The following is a 17,194-nucleotide window of genomic DNA, read 5'->3' as shown; positions in this document are numbered from 1 at the left end:
GCAAAATAGATATGAGTTCCTGTACAGCCTTTCCCAGCTTCCCTTTACATTGAAGACTTACACAACCAGAGAATATTTATCAAAATAAACCAATTAACCTTGGTACAATACAAAGTTAAGAACTTACTTGACTTTCACCAGTTTTTCCACTAACATTCTTCTTCCGTTCAGGATCTAATTCAAGATCCCATATTGCATTTAGTTGCCAGGTATCCTTAGTCTCCTCTAATCTGTGACAATTTCCCCGTCTTTGTTTATCTTTCATGATTCTGACACTGCTGAAGAGTACTGATTAATCTATAGAATGTCCCTCAGTTTGGGCTTGTCTCATGTTTCCTCAAGATCAGACTGAGGTTGTACATTATTGGGAAGGATACCATAGAGGTGAGGTACTGTTCTCAATGCACCAAACTGCTGAGTATTCAGAAATACTGATGTTAACCTTGACCATTTGCCTAAGATTGTGTCTAACAAGATTCTCTATCATTAGCTTAACATTTTTCGTCTAGAAATTACTAAATATACTGAGGAAAATATTTTAAGACTATGCAAATATTTTGCTTCAATTTTTGCTGCTTCAATTTTTGCATACTAATATTAGCATATTGTTAGATCTTGCCTATGGTCATTTTTACTGTTGCGTCCTAATGGTGTTCTCTTTCCTTCTACATTAATTAATTGTGATTCTTCTGAAGGGAGAGCTATGAGTTCTTCCGTTTATCTGCTTATTCATTTATGTACTTATTTATATTTGCAATGGACACAGATATTTTAAATAATTCATTTTTGGTCAACTATCATTCTTTGGAAAAGAGCAGATAGATAAGAATAAAATTTAAGAAAATAGAGAAAATGACATTATAAATTTGAGTTTCCATTTAAACAAGTTAAATTTTTAAAAATTTATCCACTTAATTGTTTTATTCTTATATTATTTAAGTTGAAATTATTTCAAACACATATTTTAAAAGAATAAACTGGATCATTTGACATTAGTGTACAGGCACTATTGGCACATGTACATCTGGACTCAGGGTTCAGTACTTTTTCACAATTGCTAATACCACAAACTATTCATGTACAGACAGTACAATTTTTAAACTGTGTTCTTAAGACATTTATGAAGCAATTGGTATATACTAAATAAAATAAAACTTTAAGCCAAAGAGTACTAGTTCCAATAATGGCAGAGATGTTTGTTTGTATTAAATTAACTCTTCTCAGATAACAATTATAAACCATGGAAAAAATATTAAAAAAAAAAAAAAACAAAAAACAAAAGCACTACAGGTTCACCAAAAGTAGGCGGAAATTGGGGGAAGAACAGGACTGAGAAAGAGGAGAATCACACTTAGTAAGATCCATGTTTACGTGCTTTTTCCATGAGGATACTCACTAGGCTATTTGATGCAGGATGGCTAAAACTTCAATTAGAAAGACAGTCTATTGGCTTGGGGAGTTCAGGGCAGCCGCAGTAGCTCGAAATTGAGAAGAAAAATAGAAAACAGAAAGAGCCAGTCCTTCCTCTGGCAGGGAGGAAGCATCAAAACATGCATATAAATTTCTCTCAAATCTACGGCTAACCTTCAAATTACTTACACGAATGAGAGACTCCAAATATTCCAAAATAAAGTAATAGCTAGAAGACTGAAAGATATGAAAAGAGATTCCAGCTGCTGCCCATGAGGAGACACAGGGTTTTGAATTTGAGTTTAGAGGAGCTTCATAAGCATATCAAACTTTCTAATGAAAGCTTAGAAAGACCCTGCATTAAGACTAAAGAGTAAGTCTTGAGGACTAAGGGATAATGCCTCAGGACTAAGGGCAAAACCAAAACACACCTGCCCTAACAAACATAAAACCAGACTCTATGAAGTCACAGTGATCAGCCAGTAAGATAAACAGAGGAAGATAAAAGAAACCAGAGTCTCCACAATGTATTGTTTATAATGTCCGGTAAACAATAAAAACTACTAGACATGAGAAGAAAAGGGAGCCATAGTAAAGAGAAAAAGAAATCAACAGAAAATGACCACGAGATGATCTAGTGATGGGAATCAGTTCATAAAGGTTCTACAGAAGCTATAACAAATATGTTCAACAACTTAAGGAAAAATACAATCACAGTGAGTAAACAGATGGAAATTTTCACCATTAAAATAAAATAAAATAAGCCAAACAAATTCTAGAATGGATGAATATGTTACCTGAAATTAAAAATTTACTGGATGAGCTTAAAAGCAGGTTGGAGATGGCACAAAAAAAGGCCAATGAACTTAAAAAACAGATCAACTGAAATAATGTGAAGCATAGAAAGGGTAAAAGAAAAAAAAGAACAGAGTCTCAGTCACCTGTGGGGCAATTTTCAATGATCTAGTATCATGGAATTGGAGACCCAGAAGAGAGGCAAAAATGGGGCACAGAAAGTTATAAAAATAGTGACCAACTATTTCTCAAATTTTGGTGAAAACCATTGGCTTGCTACTATAAGAACAGTAAACCCCAAAAGATTAAATACAAAAACCCCTAAATATCAGAAAATAAAACCTAGGTCCAAGACAGTCAAAACTGCTGAAAATCAGTAACAAAAACAAAACCTTAAAAGCAGCCAAAGAAAAAGGGGATGCCATATATATGGGAGCAACAATGTAAATAATGGCAGATTTTTCACCCAAAACAGTGAAGTCTAGAAGACAAAGGAATAAATTTTTTTTTTTTTTTTGCAGGGGGTGCTGCACCTCGTGGCAGGGATTGAACTGAACCCTTGGCAGTGAAAGTGCCAAGTGCTAACCACTGGACCACCAGGGAGCTCCCAAGGAACAGGATTTTTTAAAGTGCTAAGAGGAAAAAACTCAAACCGGGTTTCTTATCATTAAAGGAGAATTACAAATATGAAAAGGGAAAAACCTAAAACAAACCCTGTTGACACTGTATTGGAACTGGAGCTATCAATGTGAACTCATGGTTTTCAAAATATATAATACAGATATAAAATAAAAGTTAACATTTAAATCCTGGCTTCTAAATACAATTCTGCACTACAAGGAGCCATAGCTCCCTGGAGAAATGGTTGATTCCTGGAATGGACAGAATAAATACAAAACAAACCTGGAAATACTCAGGAAACGATGGACATATATCATAGGGGCACAGATGCCAGCCTAAATGGGCTCTCATTTGACAAAATGGTTGAGTATTAAAATAAAAGATATTAATAGATTACAATCTGTTGAATAAAATAGGATACATTTCTTGAAAGATACAAATGACCAAAACTGACAGAATAAGAAACAGAAAATCTAGACAGTTCTATAGGGGCTTCCCAGGTGGCTCACTGGTAAAGACTCTGCCTACCAATGCAGGAGACGCAGTTCAATCCCTGGGTCAGGAAGATCCCCTGGGGAAGGAAATGGCAACCTACTCCAGTCACAAACAGAGGAACCTAGTGGGCTATGGGGTTGTAAAAGAGTTGGACATGACTTAGCGACTAAATTAACAACAGACAGCTCTATAACTATTAAGGAAGTTGAAATTATTAGAAACTATTACACATAAATGGCTTCCCTGGTGGCTCAGGCAGTAAAGAATCAGCCTGCAATGTGGGAGTCCTGGGTTTGATTCCTGGCTTGGGAAGATCCCGAGGAGGAGGGCATGGCAACCCATTCCAGCATTCTTACCTGGAGAATCCCCATGGACATAGGAGCCTGACAGACTGTAGTCCATGGTGTTGCAAAGAGCTGGACATGACTGAGCAATTAAGCACAGTACATTACACATAAAATTAAAAAAAAAAATCTTCCCACAAAGAAAACTTCTGGGCCAGACAGTGTTACTGGTGAATTCTATTAAACAGTAAGGAAGAAGAACATCACAACAAAGATATCAGAAAAAAAACCAAAAACAAACTACAAACTAATATCCCTTATGGACAGAGACACAAAACTTCTTAACAAAGTCAACTGATGTCATTCTCCATATTAACAGAATGGGAGGTGCATTTAACAAAATTAAACACCAATTTATAATTAAAAAAAAAATACCTCAGCAAGCTAGAAATAAATGGGAACTTCTTCAATCCCATAAAGGGCATGTAAAAAATTTCAACTAACATCATTCTTAGTGGTGAAAGACTATTTAAAACTCTCTCACGCCTGGGAACAAAGCAAAGATGTCCTTTACCACATCTATTCGACATTATATGGAGGCCTTAGCAATTCAAATAAAGAAAAAAGAAACAAAAGGCAAGTTGGAAAAGAAAAAAATTCTCTTTATTCATAAATGATAGGAAACAAAGACAACTGTTAAAAACCAACTGCATTTATATACTCTAACAACAATCAGAGAATGAGAAAAGTTTATAATAGCACTGAAAAACATTAAATACTTAGGAATAAATCTAACAAACTACATACACAAAATGTACACTGAAAACCGAAAAAAAAAGGCTTAGAAAAATTTTAAAAGACAAATGGAGATACAGGCCATGTCTGCACACTGGAAGACTCTTATTATTGAGCAGTTAATTCTATGCAAATAGATATTTGAGTTTCAAAAAAAATCCAAATCAACACCCCACAGACTTCTTTTTAATAGAAATTCTAACGATTCTAAAATTTATATAGAAGTGTAAAGTAACTATAGCCAAAACCATATTAAAAATAAAAATGTGGAGGACTCACACTACCTGATTCCAACAAAGCTACAATAATCAAGACAGTGCAGAGTTCAGTGCAAGGACAGACACCTCTAAAAAAACAGAAGACCTTGAACTCATCTTCTGTGTCAAGCAGGGACATGAAGTAGGAGTTGGTCAGGGCCTCAGCCACTGATACCCTTTGCTCTGCATACAGCAGCAAGCAGCCTCCTTTCCAGGAGGTTCAGAAATAGACTACATTTGTTCAGCCAACTGATTTCTGACAAAGGCACCCATGTAATTCAATGGAGGAAAGGAAAGTCTTTTCAGCAATGGTTCCAAAACAAGTGAATAAAAAAAGTATGGGGATTGTACAACACAGGGAATATAGCCAAAATTTTATAGTAAGTATAAATGTAGTATAACCTTTAAAAACTGTGAATCACTATACTGTACACCTGTAACTTATTATAGTATGGTATGAAATACATCAACTATATTTTAATAAAAATATAAATAATAATTAAACAAATAAATACTAAAATCACTAGCCAAGCAAACAAATCAGAAAGTAAGTACACTACAATGTTAATAATAAACTGAAGGAAGAAATAAACTATCTTAATAATTTTCAGTCCAAAAAAAGTATGGGAAAATAATGAGCCTCAAACTTTATCTCACAGCACACTTAAGAATTAATTTGAAATGGGCCAGAATTTAAGGTAAAAGCTAAATTTTATAAAGCTTCTGGAGTAAATTCTAGAAGGTACGGGTTAACTGACTGAACTTCATTCAAAAATCAGAAACTTCTCATCAAAAACACACCATGAATAAACAGGCAAGATACAGATTGTGAGAAGATATTCAGAACACATATCTGACAAAGGTCTGTTATCTAGAACTAAGATAGACAAAAAAGATCTTCATGACCCAGATAATCACGATGGTTTGAACCTAGAGCCAGACATCCTGGAATGCGAAGTCAAGTGGGCCTAAGAAGCATCACTACAAACAAAGCTAGTGGAGGTGATGGAATTCCAGTTGAACTATTTCAAATCCTAAAAGATGATGCTGTGAAAATGCAGCACTCAATATGCCAGCAAATTTGGAAAACTCAGCAGTGTCCACAGGACTGGAAAAGGTCAGTTTTCACTCCAATCCCAAAGAAAGGCAATGCCAAAGAATGCTCAACTGCTACTGCTGCTAAGTCGCTTCAGTCGTGTGCAACTCTGTGCGACCCCATAGATGGCAGCCCACCAGACTCCTGTCCCTGGGATTCTCCAGGCAAGAATACTGGAGTGGGTTGCCATTTCCTTCTCCAATGCGTGAAAGTGAAAGCGAAGTCACTCAGTCATGTCCAACTCTTCGCGACCCCGTAGACTGTAACCTAACCAAGCTCCTCCATCCATGGGACTTCCCAGGCAAGAGTACTGGAGTGGGTTGCCATTGCCTTTTCTGAAGAATGCTCAAACTACAGCACAATAGCACTCATCTCACACGCTAGCAAAGTAATGCTCAAAATTCTCCAAGCTAGGCTTCAACAGTACGTGAACCGTGAACTTTCAGGTGTTCAAGCTGGTTTTAGAAAGGGCAGAGGAACCAGAGATCAAATTGCCAACATCCGCTGGATCATCGAAAAAGCAAGAGAATTCCAGAAAAACATCTATTTCTGCTTTATTGACTATGCCAAAGCTTTTGACTGTGTGGATCACCATAAACTGTGGAAAATTCTTAAAGAGATGGGAATATCAGACTACCTGACCTGCCTCTTGAGAAACCTATACGCAGATCAGGAAGCAAATTAGAACTGGACACGGAACAAGAGACTGGCTCCAAATCAGGAAAGGAGTATGTCAAGGCTGTATATTGTCACCCTGCTTATTTAACTTATATGCAGAGTACATCATGAGAAACACTGGGCTGGATGAAGCACAAGCTGGAATCAAGACTGCAGGGAGAAACATCAATAACCTCAGATATGCAGATGACACCACCCTTATGGCAGAAAGCGAAGAACTAAAGAGCCTCTTGATAAAAGTGAAAGAGGAGAGTGAAAAAGCTGGCTTAAAGCTCAATATTCAGAAAACTAAGATCATGGCATCTGGTCCCATCACATCATGGCAAATAGATGGGGAAATGATGCAAACAGTGACAGATTTTACTCTTGGGGGGTCCAAAATCACTGCAGATGGTGACTGCAGCCATGAAATTAAAAGATGCTTACTCCTTGGAAGGAAAGTTATGACCAACCTAGATGGCATATTAAAAAGCAGAGACATTACTTTGCCAACAAAGGTCCATCTAGTTAAGGTTATGGTTTTTCCAGTAGTCACGTATAGATGTGAGAGTTGGACTATAAAGAAAGCTGAGCACTGAAGAACTGATGCTTTTGAACTGTGGTGTTGGATAAGACTCTTGAGAGTCCCTGACTGCAAGAAGATCCAACCAGACCATCCTAAAGGAAATCATTCCTGAATATTCATTGGAAGGATTGATGTTGAAGCTGAAACTCCAATATTTTGGCCACCTGATGCGAAGAACTGACTCATTGGAAAAGACCCTGATTCTGGGAAAGTTTGAAGGCGGAGGAGAAGGGGACGACAGAGGATGAGATGGTTGGATGGCATCACCCACTCAATCAATGGACATGAGTTTGAGCAAGCTCTGGGAGTTGGTGATGGACAGGGAGGCCTGGTGTGCTGCAGTCCGTGGGGTCGCAAAGAGTCAGACACAACTGAGCAACTGAAGACAGACAATGCAATTTGTTTAATGCAAAAAAACCCCCAGATACTTAAGAAAATATATTAATAGCCAATAAATACATGAAAAAGTATTTAACACATGCTCACCAAAAAAACTTAAAGGACATTCATAACAACTTCATTTTAAAAAAATGAAAATAGCTCAAGTGTCTATCAAACGAAGAAAACAAAGTGTAGTATATTTATTCAATGGAATATATTGTACAGTAAAAGAGAATGAACAACTGGATAAACACAGCAGTATAGTGAATCTCATAAACATTATGCTGAGTGAGAGTGAGACCCCAACATGTATGATTCTATTACACACAATTCAAGCAAGGTGAAACTAATCTATGACAGGAAGCTGATCAATGTTTGATTCATTGTGGACAGGGAAACTGGTTGGAAAGGAGAATGAGGGAACTTTCTTGGGTAATGAAAATGTCCTATAGCTTGATTGGGGTGGTGGTTACATAGTTGAAAAGATGTCAAAAATTCAGTGACTTATGCAATTAATATATATGTAATTCTCTGTATGACATCTTTATTTCAATGAAAATATAAAAGTATGCAGTTAACATTTCGGGGATAAAGCACTAGAGGTTTGAACAGTTAATAAAAATGTTATTTTATTTTTCTGAAGAAAAAAAAAAAAAGTCATGGCAGGTAGAAAACGAATTTTTCTCCAAAATTTTTTTACCCTCAGAAATGAGTATAATACAACTCAGGGGAACATTAGTTAGATTCAGGAACTTGTAGGAGTTTCCAGAGTAGGGATGTGCATGCATGCTAAGTCGCTTCAGTCATGTCTTACTCTATGCGACCGTATGGATTGTAGCCTGAGAGATTCCTTTGTCCATGGGATTCTCCAGGCAAGAATACTGGAATCTTCCTACTTCAGGGAATCTTCCCGACCCAGGGATTGAACCCATGTCTCTTAAGTCTCCTTCACTGGCAGGCAGGTTCTTTACCACTAGCGCGACCTGGGAAGCCCAAGGATATATACAGGTTTTTATTTTTTAGACATTTCATCTGTAAAATGGGTATATGATCTTCTTTTTCTCCAAAGGAAGTCACCTAGATTAGTAAACTAAAACTGGTCAGAGTCCTTAGATCAGTATGAAACAAAAAGGCCAAAGAATCAAATATTTTACTTTCAGTATTTTACTATTGTAAGACTCCTTTCAGCTAAAACAAACTAGTGAGTATAACAGCCACAAGCAAGATAGGTTCTATCTCCACACAACATCTGAAAAGGTAGCTTCATTGCTAAACCAGAGGCAGAGAGCTTTGCGTTGGAGTACTTTAATACGTTTTTATATAGCATATAAAGCACATAAGCATAAACCAGTAAGATGCCTTGCTGAAAACTACCTGCTTTGTAAAAGCAGGCTGTAATTCTGAACAAGTTTTCAATTTTCACACTGCTGCTAGGGTAAAACATTTTAAAGAGTTTAATTTTTTACAATGGATTCAATGACATAGGATTATCTAACAAAGTAATGGCTAATCAATAGAAGGTTTAGTTGTCAGGTGAAACATATAACACACTAAAAGGGATTGATTGCCAGACTTCTCCTTATTTACTAGAAGGTATATATTTAAAATGACACAAACTTGTTACCAGGCTGCATTTTTTTTAACCTTGCAAAAAGCTGCTTAAGAAATCTGTTCAGCAGCCCTATAGCAAAACAAGATATACTATAATGAAAATGGCTAGTGACTGGGGGGTGGGAAGGAGTATACAGGGACCTTCAGATATATATATATATAGAAATATATATATATATATAGGACAGAGAAAGCAAACTAAAAGCAACATCTAGGAAAGGTGAAACTGAGCTTTAAAAATGCCACAATGATGCTATCAAATCTCATTCAATAGATGCAAAGCTGTATCTGATCTCATTCCATGTTGCTCTTATGGTAGATTTTTTTTTAAGGACTCATGCAACTGGGTACAATAGCCCCTCCTACCTTTTTAATGGTACATCCAGATTAAGCACTGAACACAAAATAAATTGGGCCCATATGGACTTCAACCAGCATATAAACTGTTTCCTTTATAATTTATTCACAGTATCTTATGTCTCTATATGAAAATATACTTTTTATGGTCATTGCAACCCAGGAGTTCAATAATATTTTTTCTACTAAGTCAGTGATTACACAATTTATCAAAGAATGATTACACTGAAATAAAAATAAAACAAAATGCCAACCCCCTATACGGTCTTCCTTCCTCAAAGTAATTTTAAGACTGCTGATTATTAAATTGCTTCTTTTTGAAAACGGGTTTTTGTAGCAAGACACAAATTGCAAAAGCCATGTTTAAAAAACAAAAAAGTTATTAGACTCTAAAGGATTCAGCCAAAGTGGGAAGTTAAATAAACAAATCACTTCATCAGACTTGGAAAGATGACTTTTGTCTTACTTAAGAGACCTACATTAATTACCTTTAAGGTCTTTTACACGGACTATTTAAAAGAAGTACAATTTATTTATTTATTTCAAATGAGGTGCTTCTTCTGAAGTATTAAATAATGTCTACAAATGCAAAAGCATTTTTATAAATAGGTAATTAAAACAGATGACTAAAATTAAGTCAAGCTGCAAAACATTACCCAGGATGCACTATGTTTTTGTGTTGTTTTTTTTTAATAAACATCTCAGGCAATTTTTTTCCATCCGAAGCCCAAAGCACTTCAGGAGAAAAAAAAGAAGTAGGAATTTCATAGGGGAAAAAACATACATATATAATGAAATAATGCCAAACCCCAAACTAAAGTATTTACAAGATAGTCCCTGAAGCACAGTTTGTCATATTGCAATTACACCTTGCCTACTGCCAAGCCAAAGTGCTTACTATTTCCACTAGGGGGAGAAATATCTTAACACAAAACAAAGGCAGATATGGAATGGGTTTTCTTGAGCAATTATCAGAACAAAGCTCCCTTGGCTGTGTGTACCTTCTAATTACTCAATACAATTAAAATGACTAACCTAAAACAAATAGGAAAAAAAACCTGCCAGACTGATATGGGGGACTTCATTAAACCTTTCCCCCTCATCAATCAAATCAGAAAGAAGGGAATGCCATTACATATTATACAAACACTACAGAGCTATTAAAGGAAGTAAATTCAGTGAGTTTCTCTCTCTTTTTTTTAATAAAGGAAGTGGCTCTCTTGAAAAAGAAATGTCGTGGTATTTACCCATCTGGATGCTGCTTGAAAACAAATTGTCCTCCTAAGAGCAGAAATACAGTATGTTTTCTCTCAGTTCACTGGCTTATGAATGACTTTTTGTTGTTGTTTTGTTCAAACACATGATAATGTCATTTTCTGTGTCAGTGATGTGCTTGTTCCTCCTACTCATCCAACTGTATAAAGGAGCTATGCCAATCAGACCTCCATGCTTACACTGGATTGTTTGAAGTTCTTTACCGCTGGTTTCTGTGCATCTACTCCAAGTTAATGTTTAGAACAGCATAGGAATTTAGGGGAGGGGTGGGGTGGTAGGAAAGGAAAACAGCTACTTATTCCTTCTAAAAGGCTTATGCAGTTCCTTTTATAAGGCCCAGTCATTAACAGAAAATGACAACAGAGTCATTTTTCTTCAGCTGACAATTGCGACATTTTTCCAGCAGCATGCAAGGTGTTGAAAACCTGGCAGCTGTTACCTCCTGGGATGAAGATACTTTTTTATCCTCCCTTGACAGTTTAACTCAGTGGGTCAGCACCTTTAAAGACTGCAAAGTATCCTTGAAGAGGATGGAAGCTTGAATTACTGCTCCCTCCCTAATCAATGTAAACCCTCACTGCAGGTGAAGCCTCCATCTATAGAGGTGCATGGGGGAGGAAAATGTAATGCCCTGAGCCAGATGGTTTTTATCTTGTTTTTAAAGAATAAAGGAACAAGCTAACAAGGGAGACAGCTACTTTGTTAGCTTCTTGGCCTCTCTCATGGCTTTGCATCCCCAGGGTTCCAGCTACACAAGAGAAAGAATACCGAAAAACGTAAACACTTAAAGAAATATAACTAGAGGGCTGGCATCATGCTGCTTTCAAAGAGTTGAGACGGCTCTACTCAATGCTTTATTTATCACTACCCACGTTCTCAGGATGGTAAGTGGACACATACACAAAAGGAATGGGGGATGGGGGAGGGATTAGACCGAGGTCACAATTTACTCAATTACAGAGAAAGGCAGGGTTGACAGATCCTATTAGCACCAATGTGAAGCTAAGAAGGAGTATGCATGTTGTAAGGCTATGTTTTCAAAAAGTAATGAGTACTTTCATGTATCCTCTCAGGCCTTTGCCCTTGTTTGCAGATATGAGTACTATGAACACAGTTGCTATGGTTTTCTGGGCTTCACATTCTAGGAATAAAAGTAAAAAGAAAATTGTAGCTACTCTGTACAACTTTTAAATAAAAGTTTACACTTAAAAATAACAAGAGATCAGAAGATTATTCAGAAATTTAGAAAATTAAAAGAATAATTACATCCCCCCACCCACCCCCCCACCTCCCAACTCTACTGCCTTCTGATGTTGGATATAAAATGGAAAAGCAGGTATACAAAACAACTTGGTGACACAGGGAGTAATGTCTTCTGACTTTCTCTTTCAATATTTTTTCTGCTAATGTCTTTCTCAAGTCTTAGAATTACGGTTATGGTAACCTCATAATACAAGTCAGGGAGTGTTCTTTTCTACTCTGTTTTCTATTTTGGTGTTATTTATTCCTTAAATGTTTGATAGAGTTCACCAGAAAACTATGTGGGCCTTTTGATAATTCAGTTTTTTCAACAGACATAGGGCTCTTCAAATTTTGTTTCACCTTGTTTTGGTATCAGTAAGTTGTGTTTTTCAAGGAATTGGTCCATATCATCAAAGATGCCAAATTTTTGGTATAAAGCTATTTATAATATTCCCTTTTACCTTTTTAATTTAAGAACTGTAGTGATAATACTTCTTTCAGTTCCTCTAACAGTTAAATAACTCTAAATTAACAGGCGTGTTCATATCCTATCAACAATGATTAAACTATACTTTAGAATATATAAGCTCTAAAATTAGTTTAAAACAACACTAAATTTATTAGAACATAACAGTATTTTAAAATCAGTGGTTAAAGAGTGGTAAACCCCATTAGAAATAGTATGCAAAAGAATGTCAAGTTAAGGGACTAGGCCACATGATGCAAATCCTACTTATATAGACCTGAGGTAAAAGGCAGCTCTGACATCTTTTTATCTATATAACTTGACTAAAGGTGGGGTAGGGAGAGCAAATGGCATTTCATTATTGTCCTATGCATGGAGAAAAGAGGGTGTTTAAACAGCTTCTATACTATACCCTACATTACAAAACTCGGTGATGGGGTAATCAAGTTCAGAGTAGTCCTGGACAGCTGCCCTGTGACCCGCTTGTATTGACCCCTGTTATTCATCACTCATCCCTAAGATTGAGAGGGCAAGCTCCTAGGGAGTGACCACCACAATAGACAGACACAAGCCAACAGTAATCTGGTTCCAGCAAAAAACCAGATGGCACTGCAATAAATTTACAAATCTGCATTCATGGGGCTGTTAAAACACCCAGAAGCTAAAAGACTCTGAGGGCCCCAGGAGGATCTCTTACTTCCCCATTTCTAAAGGCCATTTCTCTTTCCAAGAACAGAGTTCATGCTCTTCACAAAGAGAACAGAGATAAAACCCTTTACAAAGAAAGAAGGGGGGAAAGCCTCATGACCTAATTAATCTCCAGAGCTTGGATCTCAACACTGAATGACATATATTAGAAAAATAATTTTGGAGTACTAGGAGGATAAAAACAAACCTAAAAAACGGTTGTTAAATTAAAGCAGATGGGGTAAAGAGAACCTGCTAAAAAAGCAATGAAAAAAAAATTAATTTTTTTTCAAACACTGCACAAAACAGATCTTGCAAGTAGAAAATGATTCAATAATGTATGCATTTATTTTTTAAATGAATCAGATTAGTCCCATGTGTGACCTGCTGGTCCATCTGTATGTGCTGGACTTAATAGGCACGATTCTCTCTCTTGCTTCAGTTTGAAGTATGAGAGAGATAAATTTAGTTTAATTTTCAACAGATCAGCCTATCCATTTTCCAAATGGACCATCTGGATCAGCCTATTAAAATTAATTTATAACTTTGCAGAGTGAAAATTCGTTTGTTAGCTTAAATAAAGTTGCCAAAACTTTTTGTCATGTCATTGTTTTCTGACAGTTGTTTCTGTATAGTGGGCAGAGTGTTTCCACTTCCAAATTTATCTTATTCAGTTTCATCCTATATACTTAGATTTACAGATCAGGTGTTTATCTCCAAGAGTTAACGCTCTAACTAAACAATATCAATGCTTGATGATCATCTGGCTATTTACCAAGGCTTCCTGAACTGATTCAATTCTACTTACAATTATTTTTATAAAAAAATTTTGCATCCAAAATTGTTTTAACATAAATAAAAGAACGATGTGTCACGATTTCAAATACTTTTCCCCTAAATTTACATTGTCTACAGATTAGAGGTAGAGGGCTGAAGTAAAAATGCTTTGGCAACACTGAGATCTTTCAAATCACTGACTTGCTAATTAAACAAGTCATCAAATCTTTCTCGGCCTCCATTTTCTTCATCTATAAACTGGAAATCGTATCTAGCAACTTTACACGGTTCTTGTGAGGGTTAAGTAAAATTAAGTATCAGGTTCACAGTGGGCACGCAACAAATATTCAATCTCTTCTTTTTCTTAGAATAATGCCATAGATGCAAGTAAATTAAAACTATTTTTACTACTGCTGGTGCTCATCTACTCCAATTTTATATTTAAAATAAATATTTGTGCATACCTATTCTTTGGCAACACTATAAGAACTTGTTTTTGCTGCCAGTGGGAGATGGAAGATGTTAGAGGTTGCTACAGGCAGTGAGAAGAACCTATTTTTTGACCAAATGTTTTTTAACATTTTAGTTTTTAAAAACAGAGCACCACAGAATTGAACTTTCAAAGAATGTATTACCTTTGAGGAGTCGGGGCACTGTGGTGAGTAAAAATTATTTTAAAGTTGTCATTAATATTGTCCTTTACTTCCAGAAAAAGCAAACAAATTTGCTCAGACTTTAGGAGCTAACTTAATTACCGGTAGATCCCTTTTGGTTTTTATTATTTTTTAGCGTATGAAGAATCTTAATAAAAAAGTAAGGTTTAAACTATCTACTATCTGCATTTAAGATACATTTCAAGTTATTTTTCCCTGAATAAGAAAACTTTCCTTTGATTTTGTTTTCACTATGTGTAAACAAATGACTGCCCTGTACTTGTACAACTAGGATATTTTTTAAATGACTGGGAAAACAATGTTAACTGATTGAAATTGATGGCTTGAGAGCCAGACCAACTTCAGAGTATTCTTAATTTAAGCTCCAGTACTTAACAAATGGCAAATTGAGGGTTTCCTGTCTTTTGTTTTGTTGTTGGTAGCTTTTTATTTTAAGTAAGACTGAATTTCATACCTGTCTAAGTGAATTCTTCTCTGGTATTATCTTCCTAGGGGGTTCGCCATTATTACAGTCTTCTCTCTCTGAGGAATTCTGTGAAAGAAAGTAAGCTTTAATTCAGTTCTCATTATCTTCAATCTTATTCTGTGGGAGTAAACTGAATTACATTTCTAATTCTGTAAGCTAGAATACCGTGTATATTTATGTATTTGTTCATATGAAGATTTATATACATATAGACATACACTTATGTAAAGGAAAACATATGCCCATGTATATAAATAAATGTATGTAGGGACCTAGGTGGGAAAGTATTTCATCTATATTTAAGCACTGCCCAGCAGATCATATTCATTATAAGTCTAGTTTATCGTTCTTTAGAAATGCAGGTTGGCACTGGACACAAAAAAGCTCCAGAGGGTAAAGCATCTGCCTGCAATCCCGGAGACCTGGGTTTTATCCCTGGGTCAGGAAGACTCCCTGGAAAAGGAAATGGCAACCCACTCTAGTACTCTTGTCTGGAAAATTCCATGGACGGAGAAGCCTGGTAGGCTACAGTCCATGGGGTTGCAAAGAGTCGGACACGACTGGGTGACTTCACTCATACTTAGCTGGTAACAACTTAAGCCAGGATTACTGCCTCCTCTTAATTAGTTTTAAACCATAGTAAAGTTTGATTGATCCAAGTTCTCAAAGTCAGATCCTAGAAAAAATTTAGTTATTTCTCTTCCTCTCTTCTCAGATTTGATTTTATTAAAAATAGTGCTTAGTTAGCTCAAAGCAATAAAATTTAATCAGGGTTTAACAGTTAAAATCCACTCTTGCCACTATAAACTCAAATAGCAGTTAGAAGACCCTAAAATGCCAATGAGATGTTTAATACTTAAAAAGAGGGAAATAGATGCACGATACTGATACTGGATGCTTGGGGCTGGCGCACTGGGATGACCTAGAGGGAGGGTATGGGGAGAGAGGAGGGAGGAGGGTTCAGGATGGGGAACACAGGTATACGTGTGGCAGATTCATTTCGATATTTGGCAAAACTAATACAATATTGTAAAGTTTAAAAATAAAATTAAAAAAAATTTTTTTATTTAGTTCAAAGTATTTAAAAAAAAAAGAGGGAAATACTAATTCAGTTAGAAGCAAGTTCAGAGTTCTAAATATCAACAGAGTAAAAAGGCAACCCATAAAATGGGGGGAAGATTGCAAATTATTTATCTGATAAGGAATTAACATCCAGAATATAGACAGATGTTGTAAAAACTCAACAACAAAAAACAGAACCACCTGATTCAAAAGTGGATGAAGGACTTGAATAGACATTTACCCAAGAATATATACAAATGGTCAACAAGCACATGAAAGGATGTTCAGTATCACTACTCATTTCATAAATGAACAGCAAAACTACAAGGTACCATACATTCATTAGGTAGGCTACTATCAAAAACAAACAAGCAAAAAAACAGGTATTGATGAGGCTGTTGAAAAACTGGAACTTTTGTGCATCTCTGGGGGGAATGTAAAATGGTATATCTGCTATGGGAAACATTATGGTTTCTCAAAGAATTAAAAAAGGAATTACTACATGATCCAACAATTCCATCTCTGAGTACATACTCAAAAGAACTGAAAGGGGAGTTTTAAAGAGATATTTGTACATCTGTGTTTGTGGCAGCATTATCCACAACAGCTAAAACATGGAAGCAATGCAAGTGTATGCTAATGGATGAATGGTTAAGTAAAATGCAGTATATACTTACAATGGAATAATATTCAGCCTTAAAAAGGAAGGAAATTCTGACACATATCACAAAATTGTTGAATCTTTAAGACATTATACTAAGTGAAATAAGCTAGTCATAAAAAGATAAATACAGTATGATTCCACTGACATAACACACTTAAGAGTATTCAAAATCATACATACAGAAGATACAATGTTGGTTACCAGGGCTATGAGAAGGAAGGAATGAGGAATTATTGTTCAATGGGTAGAGTTTCAGTTTAACCAGATGAAAAGAGTTACGGAGATGAATGGGGGTGATGGTTGCACAACATTATGAATGTATTTAATATCACTGAACTCTATACTTTTAAAATGGTTAAGATGATAAATTTTATGTGTATTTTACCACATTAAAAAACAACTGAAAAAAATCTGGTAATCAACACATGTAAATCACTATCTGCAAGGCAAAATACAGAAAACTGAAATACACACTATTTGGGCTCTATTTTCCACAATTACATGTATGAGTGTGTGCTAAGTCACTTCAGTCATGT

General features: G+C 35.9%; 1 protein-coding gene across 12 annotated transcripts in view; it reads right to left on the bottom strand.

The window, feature by feature from the left end:
* The window catches only part of BTRC (beta-transducin repeat containing E3 ubiquitin protein ligase), a 175,726-nt gene that overhangs the window by 66,652 nt on the left and 91,880 nt on the right, over positions 1-17,194 (bottom strand). For 7 of the 12 annotated variants that reach the window (XM_061403184.1, XM_061403189.1, XM_061403187.1 and 4 more), the window contains one exon: positions 14,921-14,998. The exons of the other annotated variants lie outside the window; for them this stretch is intronic. In XM_061403184.1, coding sequence (XP_061259168.1) covers positions 14,921-14,998 — 78 coding nt within the window. The remainder of the gene's footprint in view (positions 1-14,920; positions 14,999-17,194) is intronic. 12 annotated transcript variants of the gene reach the window in all.

Source organism: Bos javanicus, chromosome 26 (genome assembly GCF_032452875.1).
Source record: "Bos javanicus breed banteng chromosome 26, ARS-OSU_banteng_1.0, whole genome shotgun sequence".
In the NCBI taxonomy this organism is placed as follows: Eukaryota; Metazoa; Chordata; class Mammalia; order Artiodactyla; family Bovidae; genus Bos; species Bos javanicus.
This window is presented reverse-complemented; position numbering and strand designations above follow the sequence as displayed.